At 38.7% G+C, this 27,691-nt stretch overlaps 1 protein-coding gene across 7 annotated transcripts in view; it reads left to right on the top strand.

Moving 5' to 3' along the window:
• LOC108234815 (ryanodine receptor 3) overlaps positions 1-27,691 on the top strand; it is a 95,081-nt gene that overhangs the window by 20,991 nt on the left and 46,399 nt on the right. For 4 of the 7 annotated variants that reach the window (XM_037977912.1, XM_037977911.1, XM_017414330.3 and 1 more), the window contains exons 3-33: positions 2,321-2,425; positions 6,786-6,860; positions 7,019-7,097; positions 7,636-7,748; positions 8,786-8,885; positions 9,189-9,282; positions 10,034-10,108; positions 10,322-10,478; positions 11,336-11,500; positions 11,664-11,785; positions 12,601-12,781; positions 14,363-14,498; positions 15,745-15,840; positions 16,077-16,195; positions 17,631-17,764; positions 18,071-18,312; positions 18,542-18,734; positions 20,537-20,753; positions 20,827-20,931; positions 21,168-21,170; positions 21,890-21,993; positions 22,584-22,667; positions 23,076-23,235; positions 24,411-24,558; positions 24,857-25,059; positions 25,150-25,324; positions 25,713-25,921; positions 26,013-26,212; positions 26,341-26,407; positions 26,491-26,651; positions 26,735-26,900. In XM_037977912.1, coding sequence (XP_037833840.1) covers positions 2,321-2,425; positions 6,786-6,860; positions 7,019-7,097; positions 7,636-7,748; positions 8,786-8,885; positions 9,189-9,282; positions 10,034-10,108; positions 10,322-10,478; positions 11,336-11,500; positions 11,664-11,785; positions 12,601-12,781; positions 14,363-14,498; positions 15,745-15,840; positions 16,077-16,195; positions 17,631-17,764; positions 18,071-18,312; positions 18,542-18,734; positions 20,537-20,753; positions 20,827-20,931; positions 21,168-21,170; positions 21,890-21,993; positions 22,584-22,667; positions 23,076-23,235; positions 24,411-24,558; positions 24,857-25,059; positions 25,150-25,324; positions 25,713-25,921; positions 26,013-26,212; positions 26,341-26,407; positions 26,491-26,651; positions 26,735-26,900 — 4,188 coding nt within the window. The remainder of the gene's footprint in view (positions 1-2,320; positions 2,426-6,785; positions 6,861-7,018; positions 7,098-7,635; positions 7,749-8,785; positions 8,886-9,188; positions 9,283-10,033; positions 10,109-10,321; positions 10,479-11,335; positions 11,501-11,663; positions 11,786-12,600; positions 12,782-14,362; positions 14,499-15,744; positions 15,841-16,076; positions 16,196-17,630; positions 17,765-18,070; positions 18,313-18,541; positions 18,735-20,536; positions 20,754-20,826; positions 20,932-21,167; positions 21,171-21,889; positions 21,994-22,583; positions 22,668-23,075; positions 23,236-24,410; positions 24,559-24,856; positions 25,060-25,149; positions 25,325-25,712; positions 25,922-26,012; positions 26,213-26,340; positions 26,408-26,490; positions 26,652-26,734; positions 26,901-27,691) is intronic. The other 3 variants (XM_037977913.1, XM_017414364.3, XM_017414337.3) reach the window with 1 other exon arrangement.

Here is a 27,691-nt window from a genome sequence, read left to right as displayed (position 1 = left end):
TTAATTAATGGAATGAAAATCAGTGTTAGGGAATCAGGAAGTAAACTGAATTAAAAGCACAAGTAGTAACAACTTATAAAATAAAATGGGAAATGGAATAAACACAATTAAAAAATAAATTACACAAAAAAGTCAGTTTTCCATTTTTTATTCATACAAAGCTGTGAAATAAAAGTTTATTTTGAGTTATAAAATTCAACAACATTTGATAATATTACAAAATAAAACCCACTAAGAATATATGTTTACTGATGTGAAACATTACAAACAACTTTTCTGAACAGGTGGTTTCCAAAAACCAAAAAAAGTGTTGATTTTTTTGTTGTTTTCCATAGCTTAGCTTCCATAGCTTAGCACAAAGCACAGAGAGGAGTAGAAACAGTCTTTCTTGAGACAACAAAAAGTTTAAATACCTTTAACAGTGATAGTTAAAATGGCAACATCTTTATCTGACCAGAGAGGCTATCTGGAAACTCAGCTGTTGAATCCTGCCACTTATATTACTGTAAATAAACAATCTCTGCCTGTTTTCTTTAACATATTTTCTCCAACCAAGCTGAAACTTTTGTTCTGCACACAATATAGGTCTTCCAACCCTACACATTGCCTTTCACAATGAAACCATCTTGATGAGATAACTTCAGTTGAGGTCAGATCCACCTGTATGAATGATCCACTTAAGAAAAAGTTTAGATGCTAAAAGAAGAGGAAGCCGGTGTTTTCAGGTTGAAATCATTTATCTTGTGCCCACTATATCCCTTTTACTGCTTCCTCATTCTGTCAAGCGAATTGCCCGTCCCATCTGCTACTGCCCTGATTTGGAATGCGATTTGGCAACTTCTCAAATTTTCTAGTTGTGCTCTTTCCAAGACTTTATACAAACATGGACTGACCTTAGAGAACTTAATGTTAATGTCTTTAAAGTACTGTTTAATGGTTATTGCCCACCAGTTGAGATTAACTTGGTTCGGGTTGTGTAAAATGCAGCAGTCAGCATTGTTTTTATGAGTGGGAATCTAATCATTATATCCCACCAGGGAGCAAACTTTCTTTACTTGGCTTATGAGGATGCTTTGCCTCTATAGCACAAAGTTTCCGAAGGACCATACCACTGTAAGTGTTGATGGACAGGAGAAAAAGTTATTCTCTTGATTTGTAATGTTCTGATTAAGGCTCAGTTGTTGTAGGAATGATTTTTATGCAGGGTTGGTTTCTGCGTGGGCTGTTTTTTTATCTGGTATTTTATTTATCTTTATCTTCACATAGCTTGAGAACACCCTGTACTACTGAGAGTGTTCCTTTTTTGACCTGTAACTTTTTGCACAAGCCAAACTTTGAAGGAACATTGTGATACACTGAAGAGAACTTTTAAAATGTTGACTCTTTTTAATTAAAATGCCAAATTGATTTTACTCTAATGCTTAATTACCACCTATAGTTAGCTCAACACTAAATCTACAACTAGAACAACTACACATTGAAATCTGAACACTTCCAGCACTAAAAGGAACAGATTCTGCATAATAAAAACCTCCACATGACCTAAAGCTCTTGATCAAAGTTGTCGGCTGCCTGAAAATACGTCACCCAGCCCCAGTAGAGCCAACCTCTAACAATATGTTGGCCCTTTAGAGGAGAAAAATCCTTCAGTATGTTGGACCGTATGAACATGAAATAATCTAATACTGGAAAGTTTTCAGCAAACTATAATAGCCTAAAGCAGCGGTTCTTTAACTTTTTCAGACACGCAAACAGGCCTGTCTTTTTTATCTTTTATCTTTCACTGCAATTTTTCATCTGTTCTTTGATTTAGAGTAATCTTTATTTTTATTTTTCGTCCACATACACGTCATGAGTAAATAGATGTTGGACAAAACCGGCATACCAGCCAGCCCATACGCTGAATGTCCCGCTCAGATCCATAATAACTCAGGCTGTTTGTCCCTGGTTTAAAGTAATGCCTCCTTCAGACGTATAACTTTTCCTCCATTAAAGAGATAAAACTCTTCTCTCTCCAGTCCACATTACTTCTATCCACATCACAAGATGAAGAAGAGGTGTGGAATGACTCTCTACGACACTCGGTATGTGGTCTGGTCTGTCACAAAAACAAGTCAGAGTGGTAATAGTGTCTAGTCATTAGTTCTGCTTACAATTTTTAGGCCTGAAAATTAAAATTTATATATATAAAAAAAAAAAAACGGACTGGCCATGCCCTCCCAGGGATCTTGCTCCATAGGTTAAGAATCACTGCCCTAAAGAAACCTCCTAATAATATTGCTGTATTGTGTTTTAACTGAAGACCACATTGTTGTTGCAGTATGTGCCTCCGGACCTGTGCATCTGTACCTTTGTGCTGGAGCAGTCTCTGTCTGTTCGGGCCCTGCAGGAGATGCTTGCTAAGAGTGGACAGAACAGGGAAGGGGTGAGTTCTGAAAAAACACAAACAATAACACGCTCATATAACCAGTTCCACAGCTTTTTGTTGCCAACTTTAAAGAGAAATTGTTTCCTGAAAAAAAGTCAAAAACTATGAACTCTGTATGTCGTTCCATACAGGGTGTTGTAGGTTTGCAGTCCGGATTTGTGTTAAAACAGTTTCTCAATTCAAAGTATTGTCAGCTTGTGAAAAAGGTCCCCTGTCAGTCTTGTTATCTATGACTCATTTTGTTGTGACTCTCATAAGACACTTGTAATAAATACAGATAGCTAATATGAAGATTTCTAAAGTTGGATACCCTGGATCTGACTGAAGAGTGGTCTAGTAAAGAAGGAAATGCTGGTATTCCTCTGCTTTTCCCCTTAATATCTTCATCTACTTTTTGGCCTTTTCAATAACATCAACACTTGAAGAGATAATAATTTTAGTTAAACATTTTCATTGTAAAGAAAGACCTCACTCCTCCTAAAAAGAGAAATAAAAATAAAAATCAAACATCCAGTAGAGAGATTGTTAATAGTTGCCTTTTAGGAAAGTAGACTATTTTTCATCCACACTTCAATACTGAATGTGTAATTGTTCCATGTTTACTTTCTATTTTCTGTGTGTAAATCTTCATCCTGTGCGTAAAAGACACGTGGCCTGGATCGATTGGTATGTTCACCCCTTGTGCCATTAACCTTTCAGTTCTTATGCATGCAAGATGATAAGTTACAATTCACACATTATTCATTTATCCTCTCCTTATTGATCTCCCGTGGTTTCTCCTCCACAACATAACACTGAATAATTATCATTCCCATTTTTAATGATTTCTAATATAGTGTGTAAATAGATTGATATATGAGGTATTTATGAACTTCCCAATTTGGTTTTCCAATTTGTTAGCACTCAACTAAACTAGTTTTACACTCTAGGAGAACTAGATCAGCTCCAGTGCTGGAAGCAGGTTAACACTTGTCTTGTCCTCGGGGGATTTATTTTATTGTTTTTCGCACGATCATTTAATTTTCACAACCCACCACACAGGGTAATTGCTCATTTGTCCCAATTATTTCCCTCTAATCATAGTTGTTGTTTGAGATGCTTTGTGATGATGCAAATATCCTAGCTGGAAAAAATATTCTTTAAAGAAAGAAACTAGCACAAGGTATGTTGTTAAAAAAGCTCCTAGCACGACCCTTTTTTGCCTCCCTCACTTTTTCTTTAATGCCACATAGTTATTGATTAGAGGAGTCTTTTAAATCCAAAGGTTTGAGAGCTTATGCATATTTTTATATATTTATTAAATACAATATAACATTTTAAAAACTAGTTTAATTTCCTTAGTGTCTGCTCTTTCAAAGCCCTGAATCCTCATTTTAAGTTTGATTGAAATCATTACTTTGAAAATAAGAAACCAACTGATGCTTTCTGTTTTAACTTTGTTTTTAATTTGACCTGATTATGACAGTAAAATAAAATAATATTGGGCTTGGCTTTATTCAGTGTTTACTGTTTTGTTACCAAAAGTATTTGCAAACTTCACAAATTTATGATACTATATTTGCATAACTGAACTAAAAAAATGGGAAAAGTTCTAATATAAAAGCAGTTTGTTTTATTTGTGGAAAGAACACTCTCTTGTACATCCTCCTGGAATATTTCCACTTAAACAAAATAAAACAACAACTTTGCAATGTTGCTTTTAGTTGGGCTTTAATATTGTAGGTATTGTGGATGGTTTATTCATTTCTGATTTTTTTTTCTCTAATCTTTCATATCTGCTTTCTTATTTTCAATCCTTTTGTTTTTTAATTGCAAATATATCAAGAGATTTTAATACTTCAGATGGCCTGGAATGGCCATTTGGATTGTTACTTCTATGTATTCTTGCCACACATGTTTATCTGTTTTCAATATTGTCTACCTATTCATAATTTTTGCCTCTGCAAATGTCACTACAGGAAGTACCGTTAATGGGGAAATGGAGTTTGAATACGTCTCGGCTGAGGCTCTGAAATCAATACATCTTTGAACGGATGGCTTATCAATAGGCTGAGACAGAAGCAAATAGGTAGTTCGGGCTGATTTAGACCTTCAAAAGAACAACTAGTGTAAATGCCACCTCTGATTTAACACAGTGTCTGACTTAGAGCTGACCTGTTTTTGGGTATGGGGGCACTAATCAATAAATCCAAGTAAAACAGTTGGTCACCTATGAAACAGTTCCGATGTCCACTAGCATTTCTGCTGCTTTCTGCTCCGATGATACTCACACCAAATGATTTACTGAGAGAAGCAACAACACTGTGGCCCTTCATACGCTGCTGCTATGTAGGAGGTTAAATTCTACACTTGCACAAAAACAGCTCCTGTCCCTTATTCATCCAAAAGGTCTCCTTTTTGGGGGTTTCAAAATCCAAAGTGGTTTGATCTTTTGCTACAATTTGTTTTAATCTTTAAAAGATTCTTTTTCTCTCTGATGCTGATGCTGCCAGCACTGGAAGTGAGTAGGTTTATTAGTTAGGGGTGATTGCAGCTCAATGTGCCTCGCCGCATTAAGCTCGGTACCTCAGCCAGCATATAGCACTGAGCAGCAGCACGAAATCAGCCTGGAAGCCAATGCTGCAGTCTGCGCAACACAACTGCATCGAGTCACAGGCAGGCTATTGTCCCTGTGGCCAATTAGGACAAATAAAGAAGGTAGGAGAAAAAGAGTCTGAATGAGCTACATAAGACCACATTTCACAGTTTCTAAATGACAAAAAAATTAGTGAAAATTAACAGCATGTACATATTTTCTGGCCAAATACATCTTTCCTATCACCCACCTTTTTTCTAGTTTGAGTTTATTTTATATATTTTGACTTACCATGGCTTTTTTTTTGGCATTTTTAGAAAAAGAATGCCAGAGTTAGTAAACCTTGTCCCTTCACTTCCTTTACTTTTTGATAGGGGTGTAATGGTACATATATTCATATTGTAATTGTTTGATGCAGATGTTTTGGATGAGTATTGTGAATTGACAATAAATATGTCAATCATAGGTGATCACCTCTCCCAGAGCAGGCACGTTTTATTTAACTGGATTTTGGTAATTGCCATGACAGAAAAGAAATGGAGAAAGATACTATTTAAACACTTTACATCAAACAAAGCATGGTTGGTTCAGAATGACATGTAGAAGCAAACACCTGCCTGTTTAATTCAAATCAGCTGGTGAAAAAGACCTCTGTGGTACGACTGATCACTGATAGCTGAAGCAGGGGAGCCTAGAGGTGCATGTATGGCAAGCAGTTGCATTATATAAGCGATACTTTGAAGTACTGTGACAAACCATTAGTATATTTATTTAATATCCCTGATATCAAGCCCCGTTTTACTTTTTTTAGTCATATTTTCTTAGGAGACATCATTCTGGATGTCTGTCATAACCTTTTGGTTACTCTTTACATTTAAGATTAGACAAAAAAAAACAGTAAATGAAGACTTTTTGATTTTATACAGAATTTACTGGTTGACAATTCCTGCATTACTGCTGCCTTCTTCCCACAAGAGTGTTTTTATTTATGCTTTTGTCTCTGCATCTGGGAGAGTTATAGTCTTTGAAAAACAAAGTAGCAATTTTTTGTTTTGTTTTGTCTTACCAAACCCATACTGAACCGTGACCCTCATAGCGAGGAATGTACCGAATCCTGATTTAGGTGTGCTATTACACCCCTACTTTTTGACATTCCATGTATTTGGGGCAACAAAAAACATCTAAGCAAAGGCAAAAAGTTAAAAAACGATAGTTCCTTTTGAATAATGACTCTTTCTCATCTTAACGCTTCCTAGAGGCTCATAAGGAAGGTGAGTAACATAGAAGTTGCTTGCCAAAGAAAAGTCAACAAAAGCTCCTCTCTATCCCCGTTGCATCTCTCCCAGTAGATATAATATCTGTCTCACCTCCCAAAAACAAAAACTATGGAGCATTAGCATTCGTTGCTAATGTTGACATTGCCTTGCAGATTGACAGTAGCTGTGCATCCTTCCCACATCCTCGTAGTCGGGAAAGATGACCCTGTATCCAGTTTGCTTATGGATACGGGAGCTGGTAACACCATCTTCTTGTGGCACGTCCGATTGCATGTCTTCATTGGCGCAACAGGGTGGGGTAAACCTTCCCCCTGAGATATGTGCCCACCCCCAGCTTGAGGTCATTGTTGTCGGTGAGCAGGGCTCTGCTGAGGTCAACATTCAGTGTCAAAGGTCGGGTGAAGCTTGGATCAGCTGGAGGAGCACCTTTGGGGCTGCTTTGTGTTGACATTATGCTGACAAGTGTTTGGATTTGTGTGTGTATGTGTGTGTATTATCTGCACAGGCAGCCCAGAGCGGCGGACACAAAACCCTGCTGTATGGACACGCCATCCTGCTGCGGCATTCCTTCAGCTCTATGGTGAGATATTACACACAACTATCATAAAAAACATCTAAATGGATTTACACAGTAGCAAGATTAAAACTTTATTATCAGTTTTTGATGTAATGGCAAGCAGGATAATTTATATGACAGCTTTTATCTTTTGTGGCTCGATGTGTGTGTGCTGACCACAGTACTTGGCCTGTTTGAAGACATCAAGGTCACAGACAGATAAGCTATCGTTTGATGTCGGCCTGCAGGAGGATTCAACAGGTAAAAGGGAGGCTTTGGAACGGTTTTCTTTTATCCATGTCTTTTTCATTTTGTATTTCCACTCCTTTTTTCCACTCTCTCTGGTTAGTTTCACTCTAACAATCACTCTGTTGTTTCATTGTTTCCCTTTTTTATCTTTCTCTCTGTACTTTATTTGCTCATGACAGAATTTCACTATGTTTCTTTTCAACATCTCAGTTAAAATTCCCTCTGGAGCACTGTAGGCACACAATGTACCTTTATTGTGAGCAATGATTACATCTGGGCTCCACATTTGATAGTTTTATTGTGGCATCCTGATACTTGGAACCACAATTTTTTCTTGCTAGTATTATTTAGTCAACAGCATTCAGATCTGTAGATAAGCAGCCACTTCAGTATCACTTTAAAAGATTGTTGCATTCACTTTAACAAGTCCTCAAATCTTTTTTGTTACTTAAGTAGAAGCTTACTTAAGCTGATGTATCTTAAAACATAATATGTCCCCCTCACTCAGATTAAAATATACATATGTCTAAGTCTTTGCCTGTTATTATAGGTGAGGCCTGCTGGTGGACAATTCACCCTGCCTCCAAACAGAGATCAGAGGGAGAGAAAGTACGCATCGGTGATGACCTCATCCTCGTCAGTGTGTCCTCCGAAAGATATCTTGTGAGTTTACAGTTTGCCATCTGCATACTGTCACAGTCTTTTGGGAAAATATTGACTCTGGCTACGCAAATGAGACAATTTCTGATAACTCTCAATCCATTTACCATATGCACTGTCACAACTGTAACCTTTCCCCAGCAAGAGTTTAAGAATTAAAAGCAAGACTGCTTACAATTATATTATGCTAAATTTGATCTGCACTTGACGTAATCTGGTTTGGAGGATTGTAATTTTCCAGACTGCTTTCAGCCTCATTTAAATCAGCCTCTTTTGTTCTTTTCTGATTAATAAAGATTATGTCATTATTGCACTTTTAAACTGATCCTTTCAGCAAAAACCTTTTATAAATGTTAGTTAAGCCTTATTGAAAGCTTAGCATCACAACTCCATGTTATGTTCTCTCTGAGACATGCTCCCTGTGATTCATGAAGTCAGTGACAGCAGCCAGGCAACATTTATCCCCCACCCCCCTCCACTGTAGCAGAGCATGGACAGATGACCTCTGTCGCCTTACAGTCATCAACATCAATCTGGTAGTCTGTCTCAGCTGTCACTCATATGGTGGTTTATGGGGACATGCAGCACCTAAGGGCTGCAGAGGGACTCTGGGGAGCAGGGATGATCGTGACACAGCTGCCACAAAATGTGTTCTTTGGATGCACGAATGCTGTGCTAAACACGCCAGTGCACAACCACATTTATGGCATTAAAGCCCCTGATGTGGCAGAAATCCCAACATACTTGAGGCATCTCCCAGTCGGTTTTATGATTCCCTCAACAGTCAACAAACACTAGAGTTTTTATTAGGTGAGTCGTTATTGGGAGTTTTAAACTCCAGATTGATCTGTCTTCACCTTTTAGCATGATGAACGAATTGTATCAAAGGTACAATCTTGCATCACTCTGAAATGCATAAAGCTATATATTACATTTAAGCTTGATTTTATGTCTCTAAAGCACTGCCATAGTAACTTAAAACCTTGTCTCTTGTATGGTTGTGCACAAAAAATAAGTGATAATTGCCATCTTCCTTGCAGCACTTATCCATCTCCAATGGCAACATCCAGGTGGATGCTTCATTTATGCAGACTCTGTGGAATGTCCATCCCATCTGCTCTGGTAGCAACATAGAAGAAGGTAGAGACTTTTATTTATCAGTTAAGTCTTAGAACAAATAAGCTGCCAGATGAACATGTTTTAGTACATCTTGTCATTTGTTAACTTAGAGCTTATAGACTTCAAAACTCTTATCTTACATGTATTTAACATCTGGTTTTAATAAAGCACCTGCTTGTTGCCATATTGAATGACGTGTCAGGCAGTCTGTGTTTGGCAAAAAGTTATTTATTATTCAGTGTTCATTTTGGAGCAGAAACAAGAAAGGACAAAAAAAACTATTGTCTTCAATTCTTGCGGGTTTTTTTTTTCCTCCTCCAATAGGTTACCTGTTGGGTGGTCATGTGATGCGCCTTTTTCATGGTCATGATGAGGTGGTGAGCATCCCAGGATCAGATCAGAGTGAAGAGCAGCAAAGGTGCGTAACAGCACAGAAAATACAGAAGCATGCTGAGCTTAGCTAACTGTTGCCTGTATGAAACTCTCTCTGACTAGTGTAACATTTGGCTCTTTGGGGAGCAAAAACTGTGTTTATTTTTAGCTCCAGTACAGCTACAGAGTCAAAACAGAAATAGGTAAGGTCAATGAAAAAAGACAAACAGGGCTTTAACTGGGTCTTAAATTCAAGCATGCACTATACCCACTCAACAAGGTGCCAGGAGATATGCTTCTTCCTCTTGGACACACAGACGCACAGTGTCTATTTTTAGAATAGAGCATGGCAAACATGAGGGTGGGATTAGATAATTCATTTTAAGCTTTGGCTTTTCTCCTAGTGTTGTCCTTGAAATTGAGCAGGACCAGCTTTCTTTTCAGACATTTTTTTGGGATAGATCAAACAGAAGCTGACACCACCGGGTGAAGAGTGTTTTCTTTTATCTTAAGACCCAGTCACCCATATCTCTGATAGACAGTGTAGCTGTGGGTTACTGGGGCACACATGTCACCGTTTGAAGGATGAAATGCTGTTGTCAGAGGGCTGAATACAGCCCACGTGTGAGTGTGTGTTTGAGTCAAACATCTCATGAAAGAAATCTGATAAATGAAAGCTGAGCAAGAGCTGGTCTTGTTCTGAGTTAGGTTGAAGAACCTTGGCAGTGTAAGTGGCAACTAGACAGTAAACACGTCCGCAGACAGACCAAACACTCGTGTTTCTTTGGCTTCCTCAGGATAGTCAATTATGAGACGGGTAAAGCAGGTGCCAAGGCAAGGTCCCTGTGGAGGCTGGAGCCACTTCGAATCAGGTGGGCTGTTATTTCGCATCTTCCTTCCTGTCTGTCATTCTGTTTTATGTTTTTCATTGAAAGTGCATAATTATTTCAGCAGCTATTTGTGTTTTTGATCCAACCACATCCGTACTTGATGATTAAACTAGCAAATTTGTTGACAGATTAAGATTATAAAATTTTCTTTGTTGAATTTTTGATTTTGTACATTTTATTTTTTTAACCTGACAGCTGGAGTGGGAGTCACATTCGCTGGGGTCAGCCCTTTCGATTGCGTCACCTGACCACTGGTCACTACCTGGCGTTGACCGAGGACAGGGGTCTGGTGCTGCAGGACCGGGAGAGGTCCGACACTGTTTCCACAGCCTTCTGCTTTAGAGCGTCCAAGGCAAGAAAAACAGACAACAGTAACTCGCATAAATAATTATTCACTTAAAGGGATAGTTCAGATCCTTTGAAGTGGAGTGGAGGAAGGCTTTTTAAAATTTTCTTTGCATGAACCACAAAACTTTTTTTTTTTTCAGTTGTAATCCACTTTGGTTTTGCTAATGTCCGGATTAGCTGTGGCATGTCAGTTCAGTTGGAGTGCAATTCTATTTCTCCAAACTGTGGTCATTCAAAAAGATCTTTATAACAGGTAAAATATTATTTGTTAATAACTTTTCCACAGAACCCCACTTCAGTAGATTTGAACAACTGCTTCAAGTCCCAACTGTTCATCGGTGTGGACTGTGTTTAATGATCTTCCTCATTAAATCCGAAGGTTCACCTCCAAACCTTTACAAAAGAAACGTTCACAGTCACCAGACTGGAAAAGCACCATTTTATCAAGCACAATAAAAATTATGGGAGTTATTGGGCCAGTAAAAACTACGCTGTAGAGGTTAATTTACTTGAACTTGCCAGCTGCAACTGAAGCAACCATTTAGTTGTACTCAGAGTAATGGCATTTCTAGATATCACCATTGATTGTGAGCAAAGGAGTGGCTCCTAAAATGTGGATAATTTTTTATTATTATAATACAGTAATCAGTTGCAGTTGGATTTTATTTAATCTAAAATGGAATCACACAAGCAAGACAAATTGTCCCACTGTGATAGGTGGAGCCCAGCAGATGTAGTTGACATTTGGTTGGTGGTTTGATTAAGAATAAACATGCATGTGTGTGTGATGGTTTGCGATCTGCAAGCCTTCTCACCTGTTTCACATGACAGCTTTTCCTCGTTCTCTTCTACTCTGTGCAGGAGAAACTGGAGCAGAGCCCCAAACGGGACATTGAGGGTATGGGGGTGGCAGAGATTAAATACGGGGACTCCCTCTGCTTCATCATGCATGTGGCCACAGGTTTGTGGCTCTCCTACCAGGCACCTGATGTCAAGTCTGCTCGACTGGGTCCCCTCAAGAGAAGAGTGAGCGCTGACACGCCCAAGCACATATATTCAGATGCAAAGCAAACACAAATAATCGTTGAGGAAGAGTCTTTAGAACAGAAGTGCAGAAGTCTCCATGGAATTCTTTGTTTTTTCCCTTTTTTCCCCTACATTTTCTTTGTTCAATTGTCCCATCCTCAAGGCGTGCCTTCATTCAGAGGGTCACATGGACGACGGACTCACCCTCCAGCGCTGTCAACACGAAGAGTCTCGTGCCGCACGAATCATCCGCAACACCACGCTACTCTTTAAGCGATTTATTAGGTAAGGAACATGTTGAATACACGGTGCCATGGAATTACTCACTTCTGCAACACAGCAGTGTGATTGCACAAACGACCCAGTTAAGCCTAATGACTTAATTAAATCAAATTACCATCCATGTTTGTCTTGAGACACTTAATCAGAATAATCTGCAATATGTGCTGTACAAAATGTTTAAGCACCTGCTGATGATGGTGGAGCAGCAGTAACAAGTCCCTGATGTCACTGCATCCCCAAATCATAGCAGAAACCTCATAAATTTATTTCTAAAAGCCCCCACACCCCCAGTCTCTCATACAGTTTAAGATTGTGAATGCAGCCAGTGGGGAATCACACTCTGGACCTGTGAATTTAGACTAAGTGGGGTGCCAAAGCCACAGACAGCTCGCTCACCGAACCTGTTATTTATTTCCAAATAGTATCCGGTGCAGCAGAGTCACAGCACGTGTAAGTATTATCAAAGGGCTCATTGTCTCCTGGGTCACGCTCAGGGATACTTGTCATGGCAACATGTGACGAGGTGTCAGCCTCCCCTGCGACTGTGACACGCGCATCAGCACCCCCACCCCTCCCACGCATACGACATGAGCTATTTTTAGAAGGCTGGCAGAAATCAGCATTTCAGGATGAATGAACTTGTGCACATAACACTGTGTTAGTCATCGCTGCCTTTCCTTAAGTCTGCACAGACTTCCGATAATAGCGTCTTATCAGTGATTCATTACATTTTTATTGAAGGGGGGGATTTCACAGCTGTTGTAAACATGAATGAGAAGTGTAGTCTGATGATGCTTTGTTTTGTCTCTACATCCCAGGGACCTTGACTGTTTGAGCGCTAAGAACAGGGCAATGGTCGCTCTACCTGTCGAGGAGGTGCTACAGACCCTCAACGACCTCATTACCTATTTTCAACTCCCCGACGCGGAGCTGGAGCACGAGGAAAAGCAGATAAAGCTGCGCTCACTCAAGAACAGGCAGAACCTCTTCAAACAGGAAGTGAGCATCATGGAAGGTTTAGCGAACTAGTGGCCTATGAAATATTAATTTATGAAATAACCATCTAACCTACAGTGAAAGAAAGCGTTATAAGCCCAAAGTAAATAGTGGTGATTAGAGCAGTTTTAGTAGATGACTGCATGTGTGATTGACGCAAACCTGCAAAAATGTGAGAGGGGCAAAGCAATTGATCCTCTGAGGCATGTTTCATTGCCATCCTGTGTTCGGAGGCACCGCATATGAAATAGTCAGCAGTTTTAGTGTTATAAGTTTTCCCCGAGGCAGGCATGAGTGCACTGAAGCTTCCTGCTAAGCTTCTGGGGGCTTAAATTGCTTTCATCAATTATGATATGTCTGCTGCCTTACTGAGGGAGGCCCTGTGATGTCAACTATTCAAACTATTCTGGATTTGTTCGTTTTACAAAAACTTTGAATATGTCACTAAATATTCATGCGATCTTGGAAAAGTATAAACTAGGTAAATGCAATATTGACATGGTAATTTTACCATAGCTGTTAATCTTTTTTTTTGTTGTTTTATTATAACAAGTCAAAGAAAAAATCTTTGTCATCTGAAATATTGCATTCAGAAGGTCAGTTTGTCGCTTTGCACAGCTGACTCATGATTTTTCCTGGCATTATAAATCACCTGAAATTTCCATTTTGTCTTCTTAACACCCTCCATTTAGCATATCAGATCACTCTAGATATTTCCCAGAAACATAAATCACTGACACAGCCACATAATGAGACACGAGAGAGCTGCATTTAGGATGGTCATGTTAATTAAAACCTGGAGGCACAAATGAAGCTTTTTTTTGTGAGAATTTGCCATTAATATGAGATGTCACAATATTTAAATGTGCAGAATTATGAGGCAATTTAAAAAAACAACCTTCACAAACTCTTTATTTATTCTAAATATCTTTCTTTCTGGTAGCTTGTGTGGAGTGCCTTTTTTTTTTGTTTCTTCATCCTATCTTTACACTTGAGTTTTTGAACTTTCTTTCAGTCATTTCTCAGCTTTGTCTGTCTTCCCTGAAGTCTGTGAACACTTCAAAATAATTGCTGCCATCTTTATTTTTTATCAAGATTTATGCATATAGTTTACTCTTTTTCTTCTGTATACATTTTTGTGGCAACCTTCTAAATTTTCATAGTAATTCTTGGAGTATTTTCATGTTTCAGTAGCTTAGCTTAAAGCTTCATTGAAAAATTGATTTCTGCAATTAAAGTCACTTTAGAGTACACCCTCACTTTTAACAGTAATACATGCATCCTAGTAAAGATTTTATCAAATCAAAAGTAAGTAAAAAATACCAAATGACATAAATAACAGATACCTAAAAAGACTAAAGCAATATTTGCGATTAAAAGCTGGAGGAAATAAATGTGTCATGTGCTCCTTTTAGAAAACCTCAATAGAGGCTAATTGATGATGAAAAAAATATGGTATAAGCTTTAAGTTTTTATTGTTAGGATTTAGGAAATGTGCACAAAATTATGTTAACAATGAATCCCATTTTCTGTCTCTGTGTGGTAAAGTTATGGTTTTGTATTGTGCTGTTGTGTGTTTCCTAGGGCATGCTGACCCTCGTCTCCAACTGCATCGACCGGCTGAATGTATACAACAGTGCGGCTCATTTTGGGGAGTGCGCTGGGTCAGAAGCTGGAGCAGCCTGGAAAGACATTCTCAATTTGCTGTATGAGCTGCTGGGTAATAAGCTGCTTTAACAACATGCACACACGCATGTACAAACACATTTAAACTAACTCTGTACTGAAATCAATCTCAAAGGTTCAATTAATTTCAAGATAGGATAGCTGCAAGTGTTTTGATTTCCGTCTGTGTTGACCTTAAAGTTAATCAGACATTTATTGGACTGGTGGGTTCCTCAAGATTAGACAGTTTCACATCGTCCAGGGCATTAGCCTGGCATCAGCAGATATCCCCCAGGTACATACACACAAATTTTAGATTAGCACCTTTGGCACAATTTAGTTGTTTAATCTTAGTTTCTAATATTGCATCTATGTTTCGTTTGTACTTACCATTTCCTTTATGTTTCCCTAACTCATCGGTCTTCCCGTCCTAGAAACACTTTAACCTCTTAGACTGACTGTAAACTCTGTCAGACACGATGTTTCTCATTAAACTGACCTGGCAGGGGAAGCAAATTATTTTGCTCTCTCTCTTCATCTGCACATCCTGCTCATTTATACCCACCGTGAACCAGCTGTTACTTAAACATACACGGAAACACACTTTTAAACATAAATGTAGTTAAATATTATACAAATACATGAATATTTAATCTATCTATCTATCTATCTATCTATCTATCTATCTATCTATCTATCTATCTATCTATCTATCTGTCTATCTGTCTATCTGTCTATCTGTGTATCTGTGTATCTGTCCAGCTAGCTTTATAAAAAGGCCATATGCAAGGTTTAGCTTTCATTTTACCAAATTGAAGCCCCTCTACCCTTCAAGAATGTCCTTCACACTCTTGTTTATTCTGACTTCACCTCCTGGCTCAGATTAGTGTTCCAGCCACGTCTCTCTTCCTCTCTTCCCTCCTTCACACACCTGCTATAGCACAGCGCTAAGTGGATTTGAGATGCCTTTTTCCTTCCTTCTCTGTCTGTCTGCGTCGCATGACCCTGTCTCAGGACTTACATTATCTGGGTGTGTTTGTCACTGTTACATTTTCTCCTTGCTCTATTCCCTTCTTCTGTCTTAGGCACTTTCACAGATTAATATGTATAAGAGTGTCAAAGCGGGACCTCTCACTTAACTGGTTTTGGCATGAATTTAGGGTGTCTACCTTCTGGTGACATTGTTCTGTTCTTAAATAAGACATCATGCTGGACAAGCAAGCACTGACATGGGTCCATCAAACCTGTTAATTTCTTAGTGTAGAATTTGACTCATGTTACCTTTTTTGTGTGACTTGCAGCGGCATTAATCCGAGGGAACAGGAACAACTGCACTCAGTTCTCCAATAACCTGGACTGGCTGGTGAGCAAGCTGGAAAGACTGGAATCTTCTTCAGGTATGGTCATTAAGCATTTTAAGATAAGAACTGTGAGCTATCACAACACAAATTCCTTTGATGGCAAACTGAGCATGCAAACCATTATCTTTTATATCTATCTTTAAGACTGTACCGGCAGAGTTCTGTGTTTCCTGTTGATCCACGTGGACTGTGTGCGTCTTTAACAAATGTCCTCTGCTGTGTCTTTCTCTTTTGTGAATGTTAATTAACTTATGAATTTTACGGACGCACAGGCATCCTGGAAGTTCTGCACTGCATTCTAATTGAGAGCCCCGAGGCCCTCAATATTATCCAGAAAGGACACATTAAATCCATCATATCGCTACTCTACAAGCATGGACGCAACCACAAAGTAAGCTTCAAGCAGTAATAGTGCGATCAGCTGTGAATATGGGCAACTGTTGCATCTTTTGGCTTTAGTTTTGTGTTGAATCTTGCTGAGATCCTTGTTGATATAGGGTAGATACTTATTATATGTATATTTTGGTGTTGTTACATTAAATGCAGCTGACAACACAGTTTGAAACAACAAATAAGAAAGAAATAGAGAATAAAAATGAAATGTCTTCTTTAAATGGTTTGCATTTTTTAAGATATTACTTTTATTATTGATTTTTATATTCTGTGGCCATAAATGTTTTTTAAATGGTTTGCGATCTTCAAACTCAGACCTTTGAAAATATTTCCAAGGTACAAAAAATTCAAATACACTTTGTAATCTACAGACCAAACAACCAAACAAACTCAAATATATTCTTATTTTTGTCTTTTTTTTGCTAAACGTAAGGAAAAATCTGCTGTATACCATTAACTTAGCTAATCATTTAGCCATGAAAGCAGTATGAGATACAGTGAGGCATCATTCATAGTCATTCAGTCTCCAAGGACTGCATACCAAAAAGAACATGGCCCTCCTGGTAAATAACAAGTAGTCACTTTTACACCAGAAGAGTAGACTAACTAACTTAAAATTAGAAACATTCTTGGTGCTAAGCCAATCATCTGCTGGATCTGGCTATATATTTATTGTAAACACTTGAAAACTGTTTCAATGTCATGAACAATATTTGAACATTTTTAGTCAAGGAAGAAAATGTCCTTAAACCATTTTGTTGTTTTGTCTGTCCTGAACCCCAGTTCTGACCTATTAAAAGCTCACTGAAAGGATTGATCAGATCATCACATTTATTTCCAAACTAGTTCCTTCAAGAACTCTTAATTTCATCTTCTTTTCATCTGTTAATTGATTGTAGTTGCCCTTTACCACCGTAACCGACAGAAGTTTCCTGTAATGCTTCTTTGTCATGAATAAGTCTGTTTACTGGGATAATAAAATTAAAAGCAGACCGTTAGGTGGCCTGGGTCATAAATCAGCGTAAATGTATTGTTTTGCTTTGGAAGAAGGATGAAAAGGTCAATGATAAAGTGGCCTGTCACCCTTGGCTGAGCTTCCCAGCCCATTTAATTCTGCGCCTTTGTTAAGTGAACATCAAAGGGACATTATTGGACATGTTTTTACCTCTAAGAAGCATCAGGGTAATTATGCAGTGATTGCATGAAAAGAGGCTGTCCCCAGAGCACCAACTTGGACAGCGATTTGGGACACAGATAATTAGTCATTTCTGGGAGGGGATGGAGTCAAATTTAGTGTTTAAACGGGAAAATGAAGTAAATATGTGGTTAGCTGCTGGAGAGCCATTGAGGTCTTGCACTCATTGTTATTGCTTATTATCCTTCCTGATGGTTCTGCTCTGTTCTCTTTAATTTACTTATTTATTCTTTTTCAGATTCTGGATGTGCTCTGTTCGCTGTGTGTGTGTAACGGCGTTGCTGTGCGAACCAATCAGAACCTCATCTGTGACCACTTGCTGCCAAAAAGAGATCTGCTGTTACAAACCCAGCTGGTTAATGATGTTCAGAGGTGACGAAACTGTCTGTCTGTGGAGCTGCCTTTGAACATGATGCCTCTAAGCCATTTCTCGTCATACTTATTTCTTCTGATTGTCAGAGGAGTACTTTCATTGGGAAGTAGAGACTGTTGCAATTCTTTAGCTTCTCACGAATAAATTTACTTCCTAGGAATGGTCAGCACTGAATGCACCAGATACAAGTTATCTTATCCTTAAGCTGAACTTTTCCATTTGTTGTTATTGAAAAATAAAATCATCCAGCTGTAGATTTCACCTGGGATACATTTATTAATTTAATGTTTTACCTTTTTTGCCAGTATGAGACCAAACATCTTCCTGGGAGTGAGTGAAGGCTCTGCTCAGTATAAGAAGTGGTACTACGAGCTGATGATTGACCAGGTGGACCACTTTGTGACCAGTGAGCCCTCCCACCTGAGAGTGGGTTGGGCCAACACTAAAGGTTACGCACCTTATCCTGGAGGTGGGGAGGGCTGGGGAGGCAATGGAGTCGGCGATGACCTCTACTCGTACGGTTTTGATGGACTCCACCTCTGGTCAGGTGAGTGGGAGGGTGGAGTTTATTTGAATGTGAAATAACAGGTTAAAGATGAGTGGTATGTCTGGGCTGCAGCCAGGTTATATCCAGACAATCAGTACCCTGCAGGAACAATTTTCTTGCCCAGACTGTGTGCAAATGTGTTGCATTGGGTGTGTGTTGGAGAGTTGTAATCTTTGCCAGCATCGCTCACTAGGCCATGTTCACATAACTGCGTGTTTGTCCTAATCAGGTCGTATCCCGCGGGCAGTTGCATCTGTGAACCAGCATATCCTGACTTCAGAGGATGTGGTGAGCTGTTGTCTGGACCTGGGAGCTCCCAGCATCTCCTTCAGGATCAACGGACAGCCCGTTCAAGGCATGTTTGAAAATTTCAACACGGACGGACTCTTTTTCCCCATCGTCAGCTTCTCTGCAGGGGTCAAGTGAGTGTTTAGTACATTCTGCTTTGTGTTAACGAACTTTTACCTTCTGGCTTACTGCTTGGCCTGGAGGTTTTACGGTATGGATTCCTTCTTTTGGTTTGTTGCCTATTCATCTTATAAAGCACCATCTGATCAGCCTTTCTGCATTTAGCAGTTTCTCTTTATACAACATCTATATGCATGTGAGAATGTAGTCTGCTTTATTTATTTTTTTGACACTTGAACACTGGCTGTCCTGTTTGTCATTTTGGGTCAGCTTATCTTCTCTGACCCAAACCTTGTGTGTAAAGGCTCACTATATACTGGTATATCATTAAACACAATATTATTGCAGACTTTAGAAAGATGACCTGTTTTACAATTTTAGGATCTTTTTTGATAGTTTGCAGCTGCAGTTACCCCCAAAAAAGCTATCTACTAAATTTGGGTGTATCTAACAAAAGAATAGTCCAAACCTGCCAAAAAACAATTTTAAGCATTTTTTTTATTCCTTACAAAATTGAATATTGATAGTGAAGAGTTGTATTTTTCTTTCCTTTAATATGAATAAGAAACAAATCAATCTTAAATCAAAGTTTGTATTTCATCTCAGTCAGACACAAACATGTTTAAACAATTAACAAGCAAATGTTTTAGTTTCCAAATATTTCTAAAATCAAATGTATAAAATCCAGTAATCCATGTCGGTTCAGTGTGTAAATGTATAGGCATGTACTTAAATAAAAAAAAAAGTTAAACTTTTTTCCCCTCTCACCTGTTATGGTGACCAGAAATGGGATTGACTAGACTTTAAAATAGAATTTCAAGCTCTAGCAGCTTTTCCATGATTGACTCTGACTTCGAGGGCCATGTCAGTATTTTGCATCAGCAGCTCTGAATCAAAGACTCTCGACACCAGAAGATGAGAATCATTTTTATTTTCTGGTAACATACAAAATCAAAAATGTAATTACTTATTCAACATCTGACAAAACTTAAATTTAGGAATAAGAAGCACCATTTTTCTTTTGGGTTGAAAGTTGATTAGGGCAATTTTTTAATCATGTTTTTTTTTGTTTTGTTTTGTTTTTTTTTTTACTGGTAAAATAAGAAAACTGATACTGTTTTTTTTTTTACTATCACAAGTATCAAACTAATAAGTTTTATAGTTGTGATGGTAAAAACCACTTTTCCACAAGCTTCTACATGAGTTTTTCCATTTTTATTCAGTATATCGTTTATGGTAACACTTAAAGTTTTTATGTACATTTTGTAAAAAAAAAAATGAAGCTACTTAATAAATAATTCACAGGATTGTCCCCCTCAGTTTTCTAGTTATGTTTTTTGATAATAGTGTATGCTTTTTCAGAAAGTGTAACCTTGTAAATACTGTTAAATGGGTTAGACAAGTACAAGCTTGTATTTGAAAATGACCCGCTGAACTTGTGACTCTCCACAGATTTAAATATGTCACAAATGACAGTCACACAACTTCACTGTTCAATAATTGAGGATTGTAGTCAGAATGAGCTTGGTTGTGTCACCTCTGCTACTCGAGAAATTATTTTGGGCTGTCCTTGGAGAACCGCTTCACATTGAGAGCTAGACAGTTTTCTTTTCATTCAACTTGCTCTTGTGGGATCAGAACAGATTGAAGAAGATTAAAAGGAATTAATGTACTTTTGTTTGTCTGCATGGTTGTTTTTTTTCACTAATAGCTGATATTTACCTTCTTTTCCCTCCAATAATTAGCTTACTGTATTTTGTTGTTGTTATGTTCTAATTGAGTAAATCAAAGAGATGACCAACATTTTTCTCTTCAGGGTGCGCTTCCTTTTGGGTGGCCGACATGGCGACTTTAAATTCCTGCCTCCCTCAAGTTATGCTCCATGTTATGAGGCTCTATTACCCAAAGAGAAAATGAAAGTAGAGCCAGTGAAAGAGTATAAGAGAGATGTTGAGGGAGTCAGAGATCTGCTGGGAAATCCCCAGTTCGCTTCTCAGGCCTCCTTCATTCCCATCCCCGTGGAAACCAGCCAGGTAAGCTAACAGTCGAGTGTGACATTTCTATTAACCTAAAAAGACCACTCAATAAGTAGGCTTTCTGCTTCAGATTGTCATGCCGCCTCATTTGGAGAAGATTCGGGACAAGCTGGCTGAAAACATACACGAACTATGGGGCATGAATAAGATTGAGCTGGGCTGGACCTACGGCAAGGTGAGAAATAGGCAAACGATTTAATTTTCTCTCAAGATCATCGTTTTTATGAATGGGGATAAAAGCTCACTCCATGCATTTTTTCATGTTTGTCGAGAAATTTTTAATCAATTTTTAATCAACTCAAAAATCTGCTTGAAATGCATTAGATTTAAATAGTAGTAGCATTTAACCATCACAGAAGCCTGTATGTCATCTTGCTTTCTCTTTTATAATTTGCGGTTCACTGCTAAAAGAGGGTAAGTGGAAAAAAAAACAACACTTTATTATGTTCGTTGTGATCATATCACTCATTTAGATGCTTCATTCCTGTTTGTTGTAGGTAGCAAAGTCATGGTAGAGTATGTTAGAGTAAAAGTCGTATTTTGTTTTACTCATGGACAAAACTGACTTTTGCAAGTTTGGCATCCCTGAAAATCAGGAGTAGTCGTGTTTTTATTTGTCATTTATTTTCTTCTCTTTGAATGAAAGCTGTTGGGTATGCTGAGCTGGCTAGTATCATTTTTGACAGACAGACACACAGCTGCATATCTGTACCCAGCCCTGCATGTTTTCTTGGTAAACATCCACCACTGTCATGCTGTCTCCTATGAGCAACATTGCCTCGGAGAATATTTGGCAACAATAGCAGCATTGAAGGATGCATAAAAGTGCTTAGTATTCAAGCCATGCACCTTTGTTTCTTTCCCTCTCTAAGAAAACATGCTCCCCTGTTCCTCTTCTGTAACATGTTCACTAGAGAAAACTGCCTTATCACTGCTAGCAGTTGCACCTAAACTTAAACCACATGCCCGCCCCCTTGTTAGTTCAAAATGACTTACAAGGTTGTGGTTTTCATATGCATATTCTTTTATTACTAAAAATGCCCATATGTTAAATAACTCATGCTAATCAAGAGCATTATTATTTAAAAATGTGAGAAGGTTTATATGTTTTAACAGATTTTTCCCCCTTGCAGATAAGGGATGATAACAAGCGACAGCATCCATGCCTGGTGGATTTCTCAAAGCTGCCAGAAACTGAAAAGAACTACAATCTGCAGATGTCAACAGAAACTCTGAAGTAGGTTGAGCATCATGGGTTGATCTTCTGTCCAAATTTGTTTTTGAAGAGGAGAGAGGGTTAGCACTTATAAGCAGAAAAAAAACTAATTATGTTTTTTATGTAAGCTGTTGCTTGTGAGAGGATTTGTGTTTTATTTACCACCTACAACAATCTTTGAAGCTTTACACTATAAATAATGCCTAAAAATCACAGAGAACACAATTATGAAATAAGACAAAAATATCATACTTAATTTTTTAATAATATCAAGAAGAGATACAATAATGATGGTAAATTTCTTCAGTTTGTACACAATCCAAACAACCTTTAATAGTAAAGAGTCTACATGCTTTTGGTAACCTCTTCCATCCTGATGACTCTACAACTTCTGTATAATGTCATCAGAACTCCCCTTTGTGCATATATTGGCACTCTTCCATGAAAATGTTGTAGAAATCAGATAGAATTGTGTTCTGTCAAATAACACAAGACGTTCCCTCACATTCAAAAAGGCTCCCAACGGGATGCTATTCATCTTTTTTCTGCTCTGTTTGAACACTTCTGGCCCTTCTAAACGCATTTGGTGTGTGTGTGTGTGTGTGTTTCAGGACTCTGCTGGCGCTTGGCTGTCGTATCGTCCAAGTGAATCCAAACGCAGAGGACTCCCTCAAAAAAATAAAATTACCCAAGAAGTATGTTGGTACAATTCTTGAATCAAATAAAAACATTATAGTCTCTGGTTTATATTGCTTTATTCGTAGGATGTGTTATAAACATGCAGCTAAAAACGATAAATTATAACTGCATTCTGATATCTTAACATGCAATATAAAACATATAAAGCACTATGCCTGTCCTCTTAATAGTAAAATAATATGACACTGTAAATCAAAGCATGAACAATGCTAAATTATTAAAATATTTCCAGCAATATGAGAAAGAAATATAGCATATATTTATTATTCTCATAAGATCTGTATTGTTATAGAGTTTTCTACCAGGCTGTAAATGTAAACCATCCCTGATGGATTTACTCTGTCTGTTACTGTTCATTCATAACTGTGGGTGAAATATGTTTTGAATTTTTTTTTTTCTTGTAGTTATATGATGTCCAATGGTTATAAACCATCCCCTCTGGATTTGTCTGACATAAAACTGACTCCAGGCCAGGAGCTGCTGGTCGACAAACTAGCAGAAAACGCCCACAATGTGTGGGCCAAGGACCGCATTAAACAGGGATGGACCTATGGCATTCAGCAGGTTTGCTCAAATATTTGGACCTAATGCAGGTGCCAAAACAGGCAGTCAGTTTTAATTACTACCGATCATGTATTTTCTGTTTCCAGCCATCTCCAGTTATATTGCTCATTAATGTAGCAACCACAGAATTTATGTACCTTATCAGAGCACCTGCTCGACAGTCTGACATTTCCTTGCTGCGAGATATAATTCAGAACGAACTAAGATATGCTGTAGTAAAGGGCAGCCAGCTGCAGAACACGCTGTACAAAACACACATGTCACAATATCCAGAAAAAGAAAAGCACTCAAACCACACACACAAATCATGTACGCACACACACAAACTCACACATCTGCAGATGTGCGCAAATGTTATTAGTGTGGATATTTTTGCACTGTCGTCATGCTTTTAGGCATGAATTTTTTTTAAATTTGGCAGTTTAATGAAATATGTGTTCCTAAATGTACAGTAATATAAAAAGGTTTCATGTTTATGATGCATGACATTTTTCATTTCTTTTCACAACAAAATATGCGCCATTCAAACATTTTCAACTTCAAAATAGACGTCAGTTTGTTTTTGTTTTTTAACCTTTATTTGGAGATGCCTCATTCAAAATTTTGTACAGTCATTATCTGTCCTCCCTGAAGAGGGTGGATAAAGCCTAAACAGCATAAATGAAGCAGAAAAATATGCTGTTTACTAAATGCAAGCAAATCTCTTGATAAGTCTAAATGGAAATATTCGATATTCGACAGATAGTTTTACAGTATATAGTATGAGAAAAATATTTTTACTTTTTATTGATGCTACCTTTAATTCTTTTAAGATCAGAAATTGTAACCTTTAGTAATACCAATAAAAACATCATGAGACTTCAAACACAGATCTGCCTCAGGATTATTGATATGACACAAACATTACTGTGTCATGTCCCCAGTGAGAGTAATCCACATGGAAGTGACACAGAAAAACAGACGAAGGGATGAGCAGCAATTGCCCAGTAGCATTATATGACCAATTAACTTCTTAATTAGTCTAACTGACATCACTGTAGTGACAAATTTAGTTTTTATGACTGAGCTGATTTTGTTGATTCAGCAGGCTACTGATGAGACAAACAGATGTTCGGAGCAGAGTTCAGATCAACCGAGAGCAGAGAACTTTCTCTGACAGACTTTTCTCTGCACAGGATCTGAAGAGTAAGCGTAACCCTCGTCTGGTTCCATATGCGCTGCTGGATGAGCGGACCAAGAAGTCAAACAGGGACAGCCTGCGCGAGGCTATCCGCACCATGATAGGATATGGATACAACATTGAGCCCTCAGACCAGGAAGGCGGTAAGTTTCACTTATGCAATTATAGCTATCAAAGATGCACTGAAGTTAGTGCATAATAATAAAAAATGATTGCATTATGCCCTGATTTAATTTTCCAGTCCAGATATGTGATTTTGCCACCCATCCTCTATCCATTTATGAAAAAGTAAAAGGGGGTGGAAAAGAGTTGTTTTTAATTATACCCACTGGGCTTTTTGTAATCAGTACCTCCATTAAAGTTTTTGTTGTTGTTGTTTCCTCTGAGTGGGGAGTACTGTTGCTGAAACTTGAACTGCATCTGTCCCTTTTGACTTTGCAGGGCAAACGGTTGAGCGGCTCAGCATCGATAAGATCCGCTTCTTCAGAGTCGAAAGAACGTACGCCGTGAAAACTGGAAAGTGGTACTTTGAATTTGAAGCTGTTACTGGAGGAGACATGAGAGTCGGCTGGGCCAGACCTGGTTGTAAGCCTGATGTGGAGCTTGGTACAGATGAGCTGGCTTTTGTCTTTGATGGATACAGGGTAAGCTGTCACGCAAACCAAAAATCACTCTTATTAATGTAGTCTTTATTTGCACCTTATTCCCACTCGGTATGCATGTATTGCACGCAGGGCCACTGTCTAAACATGGGTAGCCGGTTGTTTGGGCGCTGCTGGCACGCTGGGGATGTAGTCAGCTGCATGATCAACATGGAGGACAAGTCTATAATCTTCACTCTTAATGGAGAGATCCTAATTACCACCAAGGGCTCTGAACTCTGCTTCACTGACTTTGAAGCTGAAGATGGTAAGAATTAAAGAACACGACTAAATGTGGCCTTGATTTGAGTGACCTATTCTAGCTTGAGGTTCAGAAATGTCAGACTGATAAGGTGGTGTGAGGAAGAATTGTTAGGCGTAAGCATTTCTCGGCTCAATTTTAATAAAGCCTTCACATGCAGAGCAGGGGTCTTTAATTTAGAAGGACCATGCTCAGGATATAAGTTAAAAATAAGTAGCTAGCTGTAACAAAATCAGCCTTATTTAATGTGACAGTCGAGAATTGCCTCTCCGCAAATGCAGAATTGATTTTCCTTCCTCTCCTGCTCTGTGTGTTCTTAAAGCTTTTATTGTACCATCCCACTGCTTCTCTCCTCTCTTCTCTCCCTTCCTTCTTTCCTTTGGCTGTTGGTCAGGGTTTATTCCAGTCTGTAGTCTTGGTCTGGCTCAGGTGGGTCGCATGAATTTGGGAAAAGATGCTAGCAGCTTCAAGTACTACACAACATGTGGCCTGCAGGAGGGATTTGAACCCTTTGCTGTCAACATGAACCGCGAGGTCACGATGTGGTTCAGCAAGCGCCTGCCTACTTTTGTCAACGTGCCAAAAAACCACAACCACATTGCAGTAAGATCAAAGTCCATTTATGCAACATTTACAGCTTAAAAAGGCAAAATTAATGACTCTATAGATTAAAATAGTTTATTTGTGTTTGCAGGTAACCAGGATTGATGGCACCATCGACAGCCCCCCTTGTCTTAAAGTCACTCACAAGACATTTGGCACCCAGAACAGTAACGCTGACATGGTGTTTTGTCGTCTCAGCATGCCTGTAGAGTTTCACTCTTTCTTCAAGTCCAGTCCTGCGGTTGATATGAATGGTGTGCATGAAGAGGAATTGCTAAAGGTTAAACACAGGTACTGACGTTCTCAAAAATATGATAATAGGGCTTAATAAAAGAAACAAACTATCATGTCAAGTGACTTTTAGGTAGCACAACATATTGGCTGTATAACATGTACTTATTTAATGTCATCTCTCGCAGATATCCACTGAGATCTGTGAGACACATTGAGGAAACTAGACGAGTGGATTACAGCAGCATCACATCGGTATTTTCAAACTTCCGTTTTCAATGGTACCATATAGTTGCAACACCTGCATTTCCCGCTAACTCATCTTTGTTTTGTTCCAGTACCACCACTCAGTGAGAATCTTCGCTGGTCAGGATCCCACCTGTGTGTGGGTTGGATGGGTTACTCCCGACTACCATTACTACAGCAACAATTACAACCTCGGCAAAAATCGAACAGTGACTGTAACCCTGGGTGACGAGCGTGGACGAGTCCATGAGAGGTGAGGCGCCAGTATTTGTACAGAAAACAGACTTTGATGTTCTGAATGCTGAAGTTGTCCATTTATTTGACGATAACTGACAGTGTGAAGAGAAGTAACTGCTACATGGTGTGGGGTGGTGATGTGATCGGTGCTGGTCACGCCTCCGGTGGCAGCAACGTTGATCTGGAGATTGGCTGTCTGATAGACCTCGCTACCGGTTTGGTGACATTCACTGCCAACGGCAAGGAGATATCCACATCTTACCAGGTACTGAACACAAGCAAATATTATGATCTTCTTTAGCTGGTAAACAGAGACACTGCGGCAGCTTTTACTCAGGTCCATTAAAAACTTAAAACAATACTGTTTGGTTTATAAAACTCAGAAAAAATAAAGTAAACAAGCATATTAAATGCAAATAACAATTTTGTCTATTGCAAAAATAGTCTTAATTCTGCATGTGTGTAATTTTTGGAATATTAAGTTCTTAAGTTTCCAATTGAGTGCAATTTTCATGTTTTCAGTTTACCTCAGGTAAAGGATTTGTAGATGTCTTGATCAGGGGTGGAAATTAGCACCCGCCACCGGCCAAATGTGGGTAAATATTTGAAGTGGCGGGTGAATTGGATCAACACACACGCCACTGTGGCGGGTTGGCAATTTGAACAGAAAAGGTGTTATTTGTCCTCTTGACATATAGGGGGCAGCAATGTGCTCGAGTTGCTGCTAAATGCAAGGAGAAAAGTTTAGCAGACACTCTTTACCAGTTGGTGGCGGTATTGATTCCTTTCAGTTGTTTACCAACCACCAATAAAAATCAAGAAGAAGAAAAAGAAACAATTTGAGGAGTAGCATTAGCAATGTGGCGGAACATTTCGGGAGTTAAGTGGGTGGCAGACAACAAAAATGTTTTTCAGGAGTAGTTGAGGGAAGAACCGAAAGTTAAACGTTTTTTTTTTAACTAAATCAATGACGTCATGACGTCGGTCAGTGTGCGTTCGCGCCTACGGCCGGTGTTCTGACGATCTGTGCTTCCTCGTCAGATTTTGCTACCGTAG

This window comes from Kryptolebias marmoratus, linkage group LG10 (genome assembly GCF_001649575.2).
Source record: "Kryptolebias marmoratus isolate JLee-2015 linkage group LG10, ASM164957v2, whole genome shotgun sequence".
NCBI classification, from domain to species: Eukaryota; Metazoa; Chordata; class Actinopteri; order Cyprinodontiformes; family Rivulidae; genus Kryptolebias; species Kryptolebias marmoratus.
This window is presented reverse-complemented; position numbering and strand designations above follow the sequence as displayed.